The sequence below is a fragment of the Mustela nivalis genome, assembly GCF_964662115.1.
Source record: "Mustela nivalis genome assembly, chromosome: X".
Classification (NCBI taxonomy): domain Eukaryota; kingdom Metazoa; phylum Chordata; class Mammalia; order Carnivora; family Mustelidae; genus Mustela; species Mustela nivalis.
Window position 1 is genome coordinate 69,063,241 of NC_139040.1, and position 14,048 is coordinate 69,077,288.

The window sequence follows — 14,048 nt, forward strand, 5'->3', positions numbered from 1 at the left end:
ACGGATCACTCAATTCTACTCCTGAAACTGATATTACACTATGAGCTACCTCGCTGGAATTTAAATAAAGACTTGAAATTTAATAAGGGGGGGGGCAGTCCCGAGAAGGCCGCTGTGATCTTTGAACGAGAACAACAGTAGCCTCACTCATGGCCTTCGTGCCCCTCTGTTGGAAAGAGAAATTTCATGAACTTAGCAGGAGCCCTCTCTCTGGGTGGGGAGGCGCAGTCTTTCCCAGAGGGCGGGGACCAACCAAATAATCTCTTTGGAACCTTCCTTATTGCTGGGGGAGGGGGGTGTTCCTGGGCTCTTTCTTGGCCTGTTCTCATATGCTCTCCGGCCCCTGGGATTCACTCACCTAAAAACACGTAGACTGGGAGCCACTGCAAAACAGACAGGGTTTGGAGGCATTCCTGAAGGTCTAGTCTGGAGAGGAAGGCCATAGCAGTGGTGCTCTTCAGTTGTGGCAAGAAGCCCAAACAGAAAGCCAGCACCTCTGTAGGTGCTTTGCTCTAGTCTCTTACCACTATATCCCTTCAGCTGTTGAAGATTTTAGGCCTGACTTAACCTTTACTCCAGTCTTCCCTGTTGTTTAGCCCTGGCTCCACCCCAAACTTCCTACACACACCAGGTTTCAGATCACCCCATCTAATCTTTCTAATATCCCTCTAATATATAGCATTTCTTCATGTGTGCTCCATTGCAATGAGGCAGATATGACCTTGGGGTGCTTCTGGCTGTGTGTGTGGGAGTCCCTGATAAATGAGTGAAGGAAAAGAAAATGGTTTAGACCTTGAAGAGGACCCCCGAAAAGCGACCTACTTCCCTATTTTAGAAAGGAGGACTGGTGATGATACTTGTTTCCGTTTTTTGGCTCCTCCCATCTTCTGCGGAGACCTACATGGCCAAGCTGGGCCTTTTTCTGCACGGATATCTAGACTTCTCAGATCTGGCCTGGTGCCTCTCTTCCCAAGGGCTCTGTATCAGCAGCCCGATACCCTATGATAGACTGGGAGAAGCATTACATAGAGAGCAGACCTGGCTTCCGGCCTGCCTCCAGCATGTTATTCCCGTAACATCTTCACAAACTGTTCCATCTCTCTAGATCTCAGTTCGAGCATTCATTGTTGGAAGGCAGTGTAGTGGTGAGGGGCATGGATTGGACAGCCGGATAGCCGGGGTTCAGATCTCAGCTCTGCTGCTTACAAGTTGGTGAACTTCTGTGCCTCTGTTTCCCCATCTGTAAAACAGGGATAATAATAGTACCTATTTCACATGGCTTTTACAAGGATTAGATGATCAAATGAATGTAAAGTGCTTAGCATAGTTCCTGGCATACAGTAGGCACTGTGTGTTTCCTGTTACGATTCGTTTAGTTCCATTAATGTCTATTGACCATCTACTATGTTTGAGGCTAAGAGTCTTGCTTCTACACACCGCCTTTACAAAATTAAAGACTGTCCCCAGGCCCCAGCCCTCTGTATTTATTTATTTTTTTTTCTGTAACTACCTATTGAGTGACTACTGTTTGTCAGGCACTGCTATAGGTGCTGAAGATTTGGCGGGGAAGAAAATGGACAGGATTTCTGCCTTTATTGAACTTATTGTCCAGTGGAGGAGACAGACATGAAGCAAAAGAAAATCACAGAAATGCCTATTCACAGGGTGCCTGGGTGGCTCCGTCATTAAGCATCTGCCTTCAGCTCAGGTCATGATCCTGGAATCCCTGGATCGAGCCCTGCATTGGGCTCCCTGCTCAGCAGAAAGCCTGCTTCTCTCTCTCCCTCTCCCAATCCCCCTGCTTGTGTTCCCTCTCTTGCGCTCTCTCTCTCTCACTCTTTCTCTCTGTCAAATAAATAAAATCTTAAAAAAAAAAAAAAAGAAATGTCTATGCGTTTGAATGTGTGATAAGTGTCTTAAAGTAAAAGGTCAGTATTCTCAGCATTAAGGCCTTGAATACAGAAGGGCTCAAAAAAATCTTTTGAATGTAATCAAACATGTTGCCAGGAAAATCAAATACAAAAGTGGTATCAAGTATCCTGCAAGTGCAAGGAGATATTGATTCCTTAGCCTTTTCCAGGGAGATTAGCAGAGTTCTGTCTTCCTCCCTAAACCCCACTGTGGTTCAGAGTTCCCTGATTAGACTGACTAATAAGATGTTTCAGAGTTGGGACATCTGGGTGGCTCAGTTGGTTCTGGGTCTGCCTTTGGCTCAGGTCATGATCCCAGGTCCTGGGATGGAGCCCCGAATCGGGCTCTTTGCTCAGCACAGAACCTGTTCTTCCCGCTGCCTGCCAGTCCCACTGCTTGTGCTCACTCTCTCTGTTTCTGACAAATAAATAAATAAAATCTCAAAAAATATTAAGATGTTTCTGAGTTAATCTTAGGGAACTTTTCTTGGTATGCAGCAGGGGTGTGCTTTCATTCCCCAGTGACCCCAGATGGCCACCTAATGTATCACCCCATTTGTCCACTTCCTCTTGCTTTTCTTCCCCTAGTTACCTGGGGTTCTCAAGCTGCTTATTGGGGCTACTTGGCCACATACAAGGTGAGATGTATTGGAGCACGTCTGCTTAGTATTTTCATGAGAGGAGGGAGAAAGGTGAGATAGGTCTGGGTCTTTTGGGGGAAATACAGATGTGGAGGGTTGGAGTCTCCAGCATGGACAAGATCCATAATGTTGAGAGCTCCAAGTCCCCTGATAGGTCAGCTCTGTACCCTCCTTCACTTTCAGATGGGTAAATGGCAGAGGCCTAGAAAGGACTCAAGGTCACACGGGCACCAGTAGCAGGGTAAGGATAGACCAGTTTCCATTTCTGTCTCCTTGATGTCCAGCTCAGAGCCTCAGGTACAGAGTAAATACTGAAGTAAATGCTTGTGGACCAAATGGAGGCGATCTGGTCTCTTGGTTCCTCAAGCAAGATGGACAGGCAAGGCTGGGCCAAACCCCTGACTGTCCACCCTCTTCCCCCCAAAGCGGAGAGCATGCTTCCAAGTTGGCCTTTTTCTGCAGCCACGTGGACAAGTGTCATAGAGATACCAGAGAATGTAGAAAAGGCAGGAAGAAGCGAAGTAGGTCAGCAGGCAAACTCTGAACAGGCAGCACTCAGGATTTCCCAGTTACCATTTCTCCAGCCAACCAGCAAACGCCTAGCTTTCTTAGAGGAAGCGGTACCAAGAGAAAGGTGGCCGAGAGGCACAAAGGTTTGCCAATTTCTTTCATAAAACATGTCAGGCTGATGGGACTCTAGCCATCAAGAAACTCACTCACAGTCCAGGGTGTGAGGTAGATGTAATCACTTATACCTGTGAGGTCCTGTGAGGTGCACAGAAGAGAGGAGCCTCCACCAGCCCAAGGAGATCAGGGAGGGCTTTCTGGAAGGGGGATGCCGCGGTGAGGGGAGATGGACCAGGCACAAATGGCACAATGGGATTTCCAGGAAAGACTGCCACTAGTTTATCCCACCAAAACAAGTGGGGAGCTGGGATAGGCCGGCAAGCTAAGGAGTTTTTAAGGGGCAACAGAAGAACAAAGGAAAGGAGAAAAACAGAAGGCAAAGAAGATCGAGGGGACCGGGAAACCCAGAAGGGAGGGTGGAAGTAAGGGAAGCCCAGAGACAGACACAGCCCCGGGATTCTTCTTCCTGGACTTGAAGCCCCCCACTTAGCCTTCAGAAAGGTTTGGATAGCGGAGTTTGTGCCATCACGCATCACTTTCTGATCTTTCTCCTTCTACCGTACTCTTATTGAGCTAGGTATTGCAATTTCAGTTCATTTGAAAGTATTTATGGAGAACTCACTTAATGCCAGGCACCAGATGAGATAACACAGAAGGCATATACATCGTCCTTCAGTCACCACATTTTTTATTGATGTCCTGCTATAAGCCTGGTATTGTTCTAAAGGTTGACAACTGTGTGTGTGTGTGTGTGTGTGTGTGTGTGCGCATGTGTCTGTGTGTGTCTGTGATGGGGTGGGGTGCAGGGGGAGAGAGAAAGAAGTGCACACAGCATCAACACAGGGATCAGGGCCATCAGAGAATTACAAAGAAGACAGAGGGGGTGGCTAGTAGCTTCGTGACCTTGGACAAGATACTTCTGTGAGTTTCAGTTTCCTCATCTGGAAAAGGGGACTAATCCTATTTACTCACTGCAAGGATTAGTGGTAGTGTTGTCAAGCCCCCTGGGCAGTCAGTGTCTGACCCCCAGGAGCTGCTTGATAGGACGTGGGCTATTCAGTGCTAAAGCAGGGATGGTTGGTCCCCCCCTTCAGGTGACTGCCACTGTCTCCTAGACTTCACCAAGCTGTTCCTCGCACATCTCCCTTCCTTTCTGGTCTCCAGGCTGCTGCTAGCTGATTGCCGTCAAACACAACTCTTTGCATCTGCCCTGTTTCAAACCCTCTGAAGTCTACTGTGGTTCCTGGGAGCGAGTTCGAACCCCAGAGCCTGGCTTCCAGAGCCCTTTCTACACTGGTTTCTGCCTTCCTTCAGAGTCCCGTTTCCCATTACTTTATACCCCAGTAGACACAGCTTCCTTCCCCTAATAGTAAGTGCCCCTTCCTCTACTGGGCCTTGGCCCCCGGTTATCTCTGACCGGCCTGCCTAACTTCTACTCTCGATCTCTCTACCCAGCTCTCCCCTCTCGGTTCCTAAGGTACATGATGCCTACTTTGGGGAGGGCACATATCAGGAGTGAGTTTGGAATGGTAGACACCACCTCAGCACCCAGTTTCTTTCTTTTCTTTTCTTTCTTTTTTTTAAAAGATTTTATTTATTTGAAGGTGAGAGAGAAAGCAAGAAGGAGAAGCCAAATGACTCCCCACTGAGCAGGGAGCCCGACGCGGGGTTCGGTTCTGGGACCCTGAGATCATGACCTAAAGACAGACGCTTAACCAACTGAGCCACCCAGGCGCCCCTACACTCCTTTTCTACTGCAAGGCTTGGTAAGCTTTTGGTATATTTATTTTGAACAGTCAGTATATTCATGTGATTTAAAATTCAAAACGGACTGTAAGGAATTCAGTGAAAACTCTCCTTCCCACTCCAGGCCTCTAAGCACCCCCACAATTTTCTCCTTCTAGGGATCTTTCATGTGCACACAGAAAATAAGGTAATTTGCTTTGTTAAATGCATACAGGAACAAACAGGGAAAACCTGGAACCGATACGAATGCTCACAATCTGGAGAGAAGTAAGCTCTTATATAGCAATAGTATAGAAAAATCTGCCGCCATTCAAAGTCATTAAAATTAGGGGTGCTTGGGTGGCGCAGTTGGGTAAGTGAGCATCCGACTCTTGGTTTTGGCTGCGACCCGGGTTATGGTCTTCTGGATTCTGGGATCCAGCCCTCAGGCCCTGAGCTTAGTGCCCCGCTGATGGGAGATTCTCTTCCTCTTGGCCCCTCCTCACCCCCACCCGTACTCCCACCCCACCCCACCGCTCACTCTCTCTAAAATAAATACATGAAATCTTTTTAAAATGTCATTAAAATTATTGTAAGGCAGTCTCTGTAGTATAAGATATGCTACGCTGTAAAAGCAGACCTCTCCATTGAATGCCCTTGGTAAAAATGTGGTCTCTTCAGTGACAGGATGAAAGGATGCCTGAGAGAGAATTGATTGCTGCTTTAAGGTGAAGAGATTCTGTCTTTTATGTAAAGCTGTTTGAATATGAAAAGAGAGAGGCTGGATTGTTGTGAATCTGCTTGATGAAGGAGCGTGATTCATGATGGGACTCATTCACTCAGTAATTCATTCCACAAACACTGAATGTTTGCTTTGTCAGGAGGAAAGAGCCAGAAACAATGTGGAGCTTCTCTGGATAAGCACTAAGCAGTCTCTGGGGACCTAAGCAGCTCTGAGGGAGTAAGAGGGATGGGGAGTGTGATGAGTTCATTTCAAGGCTGTTGAATTTGAGTTATGTTCGTTCCCCAAGAGGAGCTGTGTAGTGGATGGTAGGATCTAGGTCTGGGAGCTGAGCAGAAAGGTCAAGGACCCGCGCTAGCCGTTGGGGAAGCGGGGAGGTGGGTGGAGCTCACCCAGGGAGGAGGCGGACAGGTAAAAGAAGACAGGTTACATAAAGCTGGTGAGAGGTTATTCTGAAAATCTCTCAATGTCTCTGAGCAAGGGCCAAGGGTACCCAGATAGCGGAGGTGGCATCGGCTGCTGAGTGTGCAAAGGGTTCAGAGCCCAGGCAGAAAACATTCCTCCCAGCACTTGGCCTCCAAACCTCCTGTGTTCAAGGTCTGGGTCTGGTTTTAGTTGTCTAGGAAGGTCTTGGACTTTGAGGGGGGCTTCGACTGGCTTAAAAATATGTAGGGGTCTCCAAGCAAGAGGCTAGGGTAGAGGTTTAGAAGATTAAAGATCTGGGGCGCCTGGGTGCCTCAGTCAGTGAATCGTCCAACTCTTGATATCATCTCAGGTCATGATCTTGGGGTCCTGAGATCAAGCCCCGTGTTGGCCTCCATGCTGAACCTGGAGCCCGCTGGAGATACTCTCTCCCTCTCCTTCTGCCTCTCGCCCCCTCTCAAATAAATCTTTAAATTGAAAAAAGGAAAAAAAAACAGATTAATGATCAGCTAGGACTGGAAGGGGACAGCAGGTGGGCCTAGCATTGGGAGCAGAAGTGTTGCCATGTGCAGGTTGAGGAATGTGGGGGCCTTGGGAAGGGGAGGTTTCTGAGTGGGGGCTCCCCCCTAGAGAGTAGGTTTTTGATGTGCCCCATGAGGGCCTGTTGGGCAAAACTGATGGAATTGTTGCCCAAAACTTAGAGAGGGGTTGATGGTGCACCTGAGTGGCTCAGCGGGTTAAGTGTCTATCTTCGGTACAGGTCATGATCCCAGGGTCCTGTGATCGAGTCCCGTGTCAGGCTCCCTGCATAGCGGAGAGCCTGCTTCTCTGCCCCTCTGCCTACTTGTGCTCTCTCTCTCTCTGTGTGTGTGTGTGTGTGAAATAAATAAATAAATAAATAAAATCTTTAAAAAAAGAAATACTTTGTTAAAACAACAACAACAACAACTTAAGAGAAGGGGGGGAGGTTATTCCCAGAGCAGCATGCCACCAAGGTGTTGCTGCCCACCTTCCTAGGTCCCCCATGCTTTGTGCTTGCTTTGTGCTTCCCAGGGAGGCGTTTCGGTGGACTGGAGGGCCTTTGGAGTTTCGGGGGACTGGAGAGCCTTTGGAGTCCCATTGACCTGGAACCCAGGCCTAGATGTACCACTGAAGGCTGAGTCATCTTTGGGAAATCACTTCTTTGAGCCTCAATTTCCTCATTTCTAAATCGGGGTGTTCATGATGTCTTCTTTGGGCTGTAGCTGTGAGTATTAGAAAGAATGTACATCTTCTAGTACATAGCATAGCCGCCATTATTTCTATTCGCGATGCCACATAGGAACAGGTTAGCCTCAGGGATTGTGGAGTTGGACTCTCTTCAAGGGATTTGTTGCCGGTTGGGACAAGGAGCTGAAACTTTGCTCACCATCCTATCACGTACATTTGGCAAAAGGCTCCCTGCGAGCAGATAACTGTGAAAACCCGTTCTCCGTTTCCACTGCGCATAAGCATTCTCCCCCTTTGCTGGCCATTTCGGCACATAAAGAAAAGCATTTCACAAACCTTCTTGCCAGTGGTGATATATGGACAATAGATTGAGAAAGCATTAGAGAGGCAGGGGTTAAAAGACAATTGTGAAATGCTGGATTTAAACAAAACAAAACACTTCCCCTCCTCTGTCCCCACCTCCCTTACCAGCACCCTGGGGTTCTTATTGCTCACTCTTGTGACATGTTTTATAACCGTACAAAGCCTGTTCACACATTTGATTTCATCTGCGCCTCCCTTAGGCCTGTGAGGTAAGTAGGGCAGAGGCTGCCTGCGTCAGGAAGGGGCAAAGGGAACAACAGAGATAGGATTAGAACCCACATCTCCTGGTCTTGGCATATGAGTGAGCTGTGCCAGGTTAAGCCGCGAATGCGTTAAAAACAGTGAGGGGACCCCTGGGTGGCTCAGTTGGTTAAGAGACTGCCTTCAGCCCAGGTCATGATCCCAGCGTCCTGGAGTCCCACGTAGGGCTCCTTGCTCAGCGGGGAGCCTGCTTCTCCCTCTGCCTCTGCCTGCCTCTCTGTCTGCCGGTGCTCACTCTCTCTGACAAATAAATAAATAAAATCTTAAAAAAAAAAAAAAAAAAAACAGTGAGGAAATGATGCGCAGGCGTCCGCAGGCGTCAGGCGCACGGGGGAGCTGTTTGGGCTCGAAGAACAATGGGAACAAATACCATCTTGCCCTAAAGCATCCCACAGAGATGGGCGGCTGTGTGTCTTTTGTGTGAGAGGGAAGCTGGAGGTTCGGAGGAAGCTGGCGAAGACTGTGGAGCTGGGGCGGGGTGCATACAGAGAGGTGGATTTAGTTCCAAAAGTCTCCCCCTGTGCGGGTTGTTTGAAAGAAGAGGAGTGACCTGGGTGACCAGGTTGGCCTGGGGTCACTCTGCTCCAGAGCCGGGCTCAGGACTCTTGACACCAACCTCTTGGGCTTGAGATCGGCTCATTGAGTCCCCTGCCCTGTCTTTCTCACAAGGACCTCGGGAGGAACAGGAGTGGAAGGGACAGATCGCTGCAGATCGGGCCTGAAAAGACAGTGCTCAGCATTCACCTTTTGAGACTCGATGTGGCCTCCACGGGAGCGCTATTGAGAGCAAACATTTTGGCGACACTGATGGGTTTGACCCTTTGGCTTACAAACTGTGTGGCTGAGCCACTTTTCCCCCTCCCCGAGCCCGCTTCCTTGTACGTAAAGTGATAAGATCTCATCTCCAGTGTGACAGGTGGTTAGAATGAAATAAGCAGCATTTGTGAAGAAAAGTGTTCGGTAGACTAAGAAGCAATATTATGATGTGGGGCACTCACCTCCGGGAGTCTGCCAAACCCAGCTCTCTCTAGGACCCAGAGAGACCCAGCCACGGTGGGAGTAGAGAAGGTGGTTCTTTTTTCGGGCTGACTGTGCCTTGGAGGAAAATGGAGGAAGATGGGCTTGCTCACCGCCTCTGTCTTCCTATCCCCCAGCCGAGGGGGGAAATGGCGGGGGAGCTGGCATAACCTTTTCTGTGGTGAGTCAGCCAAGAAGGAATTTCTAGAGCCCGATGATGTATAAGTGGTGGTTCGGTTTGGGAGTTTTAAAGCTGCTCCCTCCCTCTTCAGCAGCTTTGACACACACAAGAGCACGCAGGGAAGAGAATGGAAAATGGACCGAAGCCCAGCTTACTAGTGTGAATTTGAGGAAATCAGCTTCCTGGGGCCTGTTTTCTCTTCTGTGAAGTGGAGACGGTGCTACCTGTTTTCGCAGGGTCGTTGCGTTGGGTGCCCTGCACCTGTCCCTTTCTTTGCCCTTCCTCGAGGAGCAGGTCCAAGAAATCCTATCGCCCAAAGTCACACAGCTTGCAATTTGTAGAAGCCAGGATTCAAACCCACCTCCTCCGGGTTACCTCTTAGGTATCAGAATGTGTGAGGGGGCTTTATGGAGCTGGATCTTCTGGAAGGCCCATCTGTAAATAGATTCGGACCAAGGGGGCAACCCCAACCTGGCCCATTTAGAGAATGAACTCAGGATGGAGTATCAAGGGCAGGAAATAGGCCATTTCTACAGGAAACCTGGCAGTAATTGGAAGAGAGCTAAAAATGAACGTTTGCTTCCCAAATCCTTGGGGGAACTTCATCTGTGCTCTAACAGTTTCAGGAACTTTATGTTTTGAGGGTGAGGGGAGTCCCTTATTAAACAGTGTACAAATAGAGGACTGGTGGTCTTCTGCCCTCTCTCACTAAACTCGACCTCCTCTTACTCATCACCTGACAGCCCTCCACTCTACCACCCCCTTAACAAGAGGGACTTGAGTCTCCTGTTCAAACCTAAGCTAGACTGCAGAGGCTAGAATAGGAAGACTGAGTCATCTTCCTCTTAGAATCTAAGGGGAGCCTGGGTGGCTCAGCAGGTTGGGCATCTGCCTTCGGCTCAGGTCATATCTTGGGGTCCTGGGATCAAGCCCTGCAACAGGGAGTCTGCTTGTCCCTCTTCCGCTGCCCCTCCCCACTGCTTGCACGCTCTCTTAAAATCATAAAACAATAACCAAAACCTAAATGTGCCTAAGCCTCATGGAACAAAAAAACACGTTTTCTACACAGATCACATTTCAACACATGGATGCTTCTTTAGCATATCAACCCAAGAGCTGAGGACTTGTACCACAGGAAGCAGGCACTCTTCCATGTCCACTGTGCTATCCTCCTCTCTCCACACCCAGTTACAGGCGTGGCTGCAAGCCCCTTATCAACCAGCAAAATGACCACCATGGCCCATCTCCCACTGCAGACTGTGCTGGGTATAGGCACAGTACAGGCAAGCAGGGCTAGGATGGTCCTGACAGCCCACCTGGGAGCTGGGCTACAGCCAGAGCTGCTCTTCACCCTAAGGGTTATGGCCAATTGTTCAGTGAGAGTCAAGGTCCCAGCCCCCGCTGCACACACAAGGACAATGTTATCAGTTTCTCTCCTTTCTCCTGGCTGAGGCCCTCTAGTTAGAGAGGACCTCCATTCATGTTGTGGTTCATTTATGGCTCAAATTCCTGAAAACAGTGCTGTGTGGCAGGGGAAGTTCTGGCTTTCACACCCGTTGTAAAGCAGTGTTGGGTCCTTGTACTCATTCCTAGGGCAGGAAGGAGGAAGCAAGCGCAGGCTCCTCTGGGCAGCTCTGATGCTGGAAAATTCACTGCCTACACCAAAGGGAGATGCTCAGGCTCTCTCCATAAGCTCCGGGGGGGCCACAGCTGCCCACCCCCCCAAAAAAAGCACCTGATACCCAAATTTCTGCATAGGCTCATGTAACATAGGGGACTTTTATTATTACTATTTTTAATGGAATTCATACAGCTATTGATTATACAGAGCCACTTCGTAGTACCTTTTTCTTTCCACTTCAGAAACTGAATACACCATGATGAGGAGGAGAATGCTAAAACAAGATTGCTGGCTCATCACCTAGGGTACAGATACACACTTAATGTTTGACACTTTATTTTGCCTTTGTTGTACACAGCTGAAGCAGGAGCCTGGGGAGGGGAAGATGTGACCCCTGGACTCCCGTCTTGGTCTTGTTGTGGGAGGGCTAACCCATGTTCTGTCGGTTGCCATAGCCCCTAGGATGGGTGTCCTTCCAGTCATCCCACTCCCGAGCTCTGTGGAGAGCTTGTTCATCCTCCTCATCCTCCTCCTTTTGTTCCTGATCTTCCTGTTGCTGAATACTTCTTTTGAGCTCTGCTGCAGTGGAAAAAACAAGAAAGCAGGGGTGAGAAACTGAGGGAACGTCAGGGGCCTCGGCACGCAGCAGCATAAAATGAGAACAAGGAAGGCAGCTGCCTGCCTACCCCGGGGCCAGTGGAGTCATGAAGAATACTTAGATTATTTAATATATGACCTGTTAAATAATAGCTAAGAAACGATGCTCTGAGTGATCTTCACAAGAAGACCAAAACCTAAAAAGTTGAATTCGCAGAATGAATTCTATTTTGGGAACGATCTCTTGCCAAAAGGCCAAATAGCGCTGCCCCCATCCTGCCCCCCACATACACACACAACAAAACACACCAATGGCCTAACAGAACCCCAGCAAGCCAAAGACTCAAGTAAAAAATATTCAATGATTTAACGATTTGTGGTATGTCAGGAAGGAGGGACTGAGGGTGAATTTCCTCCTTCATCCAGTTCCTTTATTACAGCTGTATTTTCTGAGCATGTGTGCATTTGTGTGTGTCAAACTGTAAATCACCAGGCAGCTGAACCTACTGGAAAAGAGTATCTGTGCTCTTTGACACTTGTTTGGAACAGGGTCTGAAGTCCAAATGGCACTTGCTGTGCAGCATACACCCCAAAAGAAATTAAACCAACTGCCACCCCCCTCATTTGCATTAAGTTTGTTTTCCCTTTGTGACATAAAGGAGCATTTCCTGGCTACCCTCAGTTTGCCCATGAGAAAGAGTCTCATTACTATGATAAAAAATCAAACACATGGGGATCTGATCCCTTCCCACAGCTTACAAGCTTTGTGTTCCAAAACAAACAAGCAAACAAAAACAATTCTTATTGTAAAATAAAAGATACTGGAAACCACACAAAAATATACAGAATATAATTTTTTAAAGTTTTTTTAAAAAAAGATTTTATTTATTTATTTGACAGAGATCACGAGCAGGCAGAGAGGCAGGCAGAGAGGGAGGGGGAAGCAGGCTCCCTGCCTAGCAGAGAGCCCAACATGGCGCTCGATCCCAGGACCCTGGGACCATGACCTGAGGAGCTGAAGGCAAAGGCTTTAACCCACTGAGCCACCCAGGCACCCCTGCGCCAACTTTTATAGTAGTAACTTCCTGCTGAAGTTTACTACAGCTTTATGACCCAAGTGTGTGTCCCTAGATGCCAGCGATGTCCGTTTGTACCTTTTTTAACTCAAGAATTTTTTAGTACAGACTTGTGAAACCATAACCAATGAAAAACAATTTCCAGGACCCCCAAAAACTCCCTTGTACCCCGTACAGTTGATTCCCATTCCTTGCCTCCCCCTAGCCCCTGGCTGCCAGCAGGCTACCTTCTATTTCTTATACACATGCCTATTCTAGAGATTAACAGGAGTATTAATGGAATCAAACAATATATGGTCTTTGCATCTGACATCTTTAACTGATCAGGATGTTTTTAAGGTTAGTCTTGCTCATTTACAAATATTTTGATATCTTCTTAATCTACAGGCTCCAACCCTATCCCTTTCTTTCCTTGCAAGTTATTTTATTGAAGAAGGTGGAGCATTTGACGGTAGTTTCCCCAAATCTGGATCTTGTGACTGCACAGTCATGCTGCAGTCCAAAGGGGTCTTCTGTATTTCTGCAGCCTGGCAAGTGGATACAGAGGCCTGATCTGACTCAGGGTCAGTCCCTTCGGCATGACTCTCGCAGAGGCCTCATTCCCTCATCAGGTGGTGCGTAGCATCTGTGTCTCGTGTGTTGTGATGTCAGCGGCTGCTGATGCTTGATGCCAGGATTCACTGATTTTCTGGGGTTTCAAAATGTCCATACTCCTAATTTTCACATTTCTTTTTTTATTAACTAGAATGCTTTTTTTTTTTTAAAGATTTTATTTATTTATTTGACAGAGAGAAATCACAAGTAGGCAGAGAGGCAGGCAGAGAGAGAGAGAGGAGGAAGCAGGCTCCCTGCTGAGCAGAGTGCCCGATGCGGGACTCGATCCCAGGACCCTGAGATCATGACCTGAGCAGAAGGCAGCGGCTTAACCACTGAGCCACCCAGGCGCCCTAGAATGCTTTTCCAAAGAGCGGCTTCCCCTCATCTACTACTATGTAGTTACTCGGGGGCGGGGGGAGACAAGATCTCGATTCTTTCACTTTATTTACCACTTGAAAGGTAATCAGTGGGTTCCTTATCCTCTGAAACTGAAGAGCTTTTGTTTTTTAAATATAATTAGGACTTATGGGTTTGATGGGTTTTAACCAACTACAGTGATTTCCAAAAAAAATATGTTTAAAATAACTTTTAAATTTTAGAATAGTTTTAAATTTATAGAAAAATTGAGAAGTTAGTGTGGAGTTCCTAGCTATACCCGGCTTTTCCTATTATTAGCATCTTAGACTACTTTTTTTTTTTTTAAAGATTTTATTTATTTATTTGACAGAGAGAGATCACAAGTAGGCAGAGAGGCAGGCAGAGAGAGAGGAGGAAGCAGGCTCCATGCTGAGCAGAGAGCCTGATGCGGGACTCGATCCCAGGACTCCCGAGATCATGACCTGAGCCGAAGGCAGCGGCTTAACCCACTGAGCCACCCAGGTCCCCCTTAGACTACTTTTTCGCTCAAGTTTTACCCAATGTCCTTTTTGGTTCCAGGCTCCCATCCAGAGTGGGACACTCCAGTCCTTGGTCTCTTTAGTCTCCTCTTGTCTGGGACAATTTCTCGGACATTCCTTATTTTTGAGGACCTGGGCAGTCTAGATGAGTACTCACCAGGT

At 47.9% G+C, this 14,048-nt stretch overlaps 2 protein-coding genes across 2 annotated transcripts in view; both read right to left on the bottom strand.

Annotated features, from left to right (window-relative positions):
• The window catches only part of DGAT2L6 (diacylglycerol O-acyltransferase 2 like 6), a 28,936-nt gene extending 19,731 nt beyond the window's left edge, over positions 1–9,205 (bottom strand). Inside the window, exons 1-2 of the mRNA XM_082716475.1 lie at positions 8,900–9,205; positions 359–1,240 (exon numbers count right to left, since the gene is read on the bottom strand). Of these exons, the coding sequence (XP_082572601.1) occupies positions 359–443 (85 nt within the window). The 5' untranslated portion in view covers positions 444–1,240; positions 8,900–9,205. The remainder of the gene's footprint in view (positions 1–358; positions 1,241–8,899) is intronic.
• A 1,834-nt stretch (positions 9,206–11,039) lies between these two features.
• The window catches only part of IGBP1 (immunoglobulin binding protein 1), a 29,248-nt gene continuing 26,239 nt past the window's right edge, over positions 11,040–14,048 (bottom strand). The window contains exon 6 of the mRNA XM_082717204.1: positions 11,040–11,299. Coding sequence (XP_082573330.1) covers positions 11,148–11,299 — 152 coding nt within the window. The 3' untranslated portion in view covers positions 11,040–11,147. The remainder of the gene's footprint in view (positions 11,300–14,048) is intronic.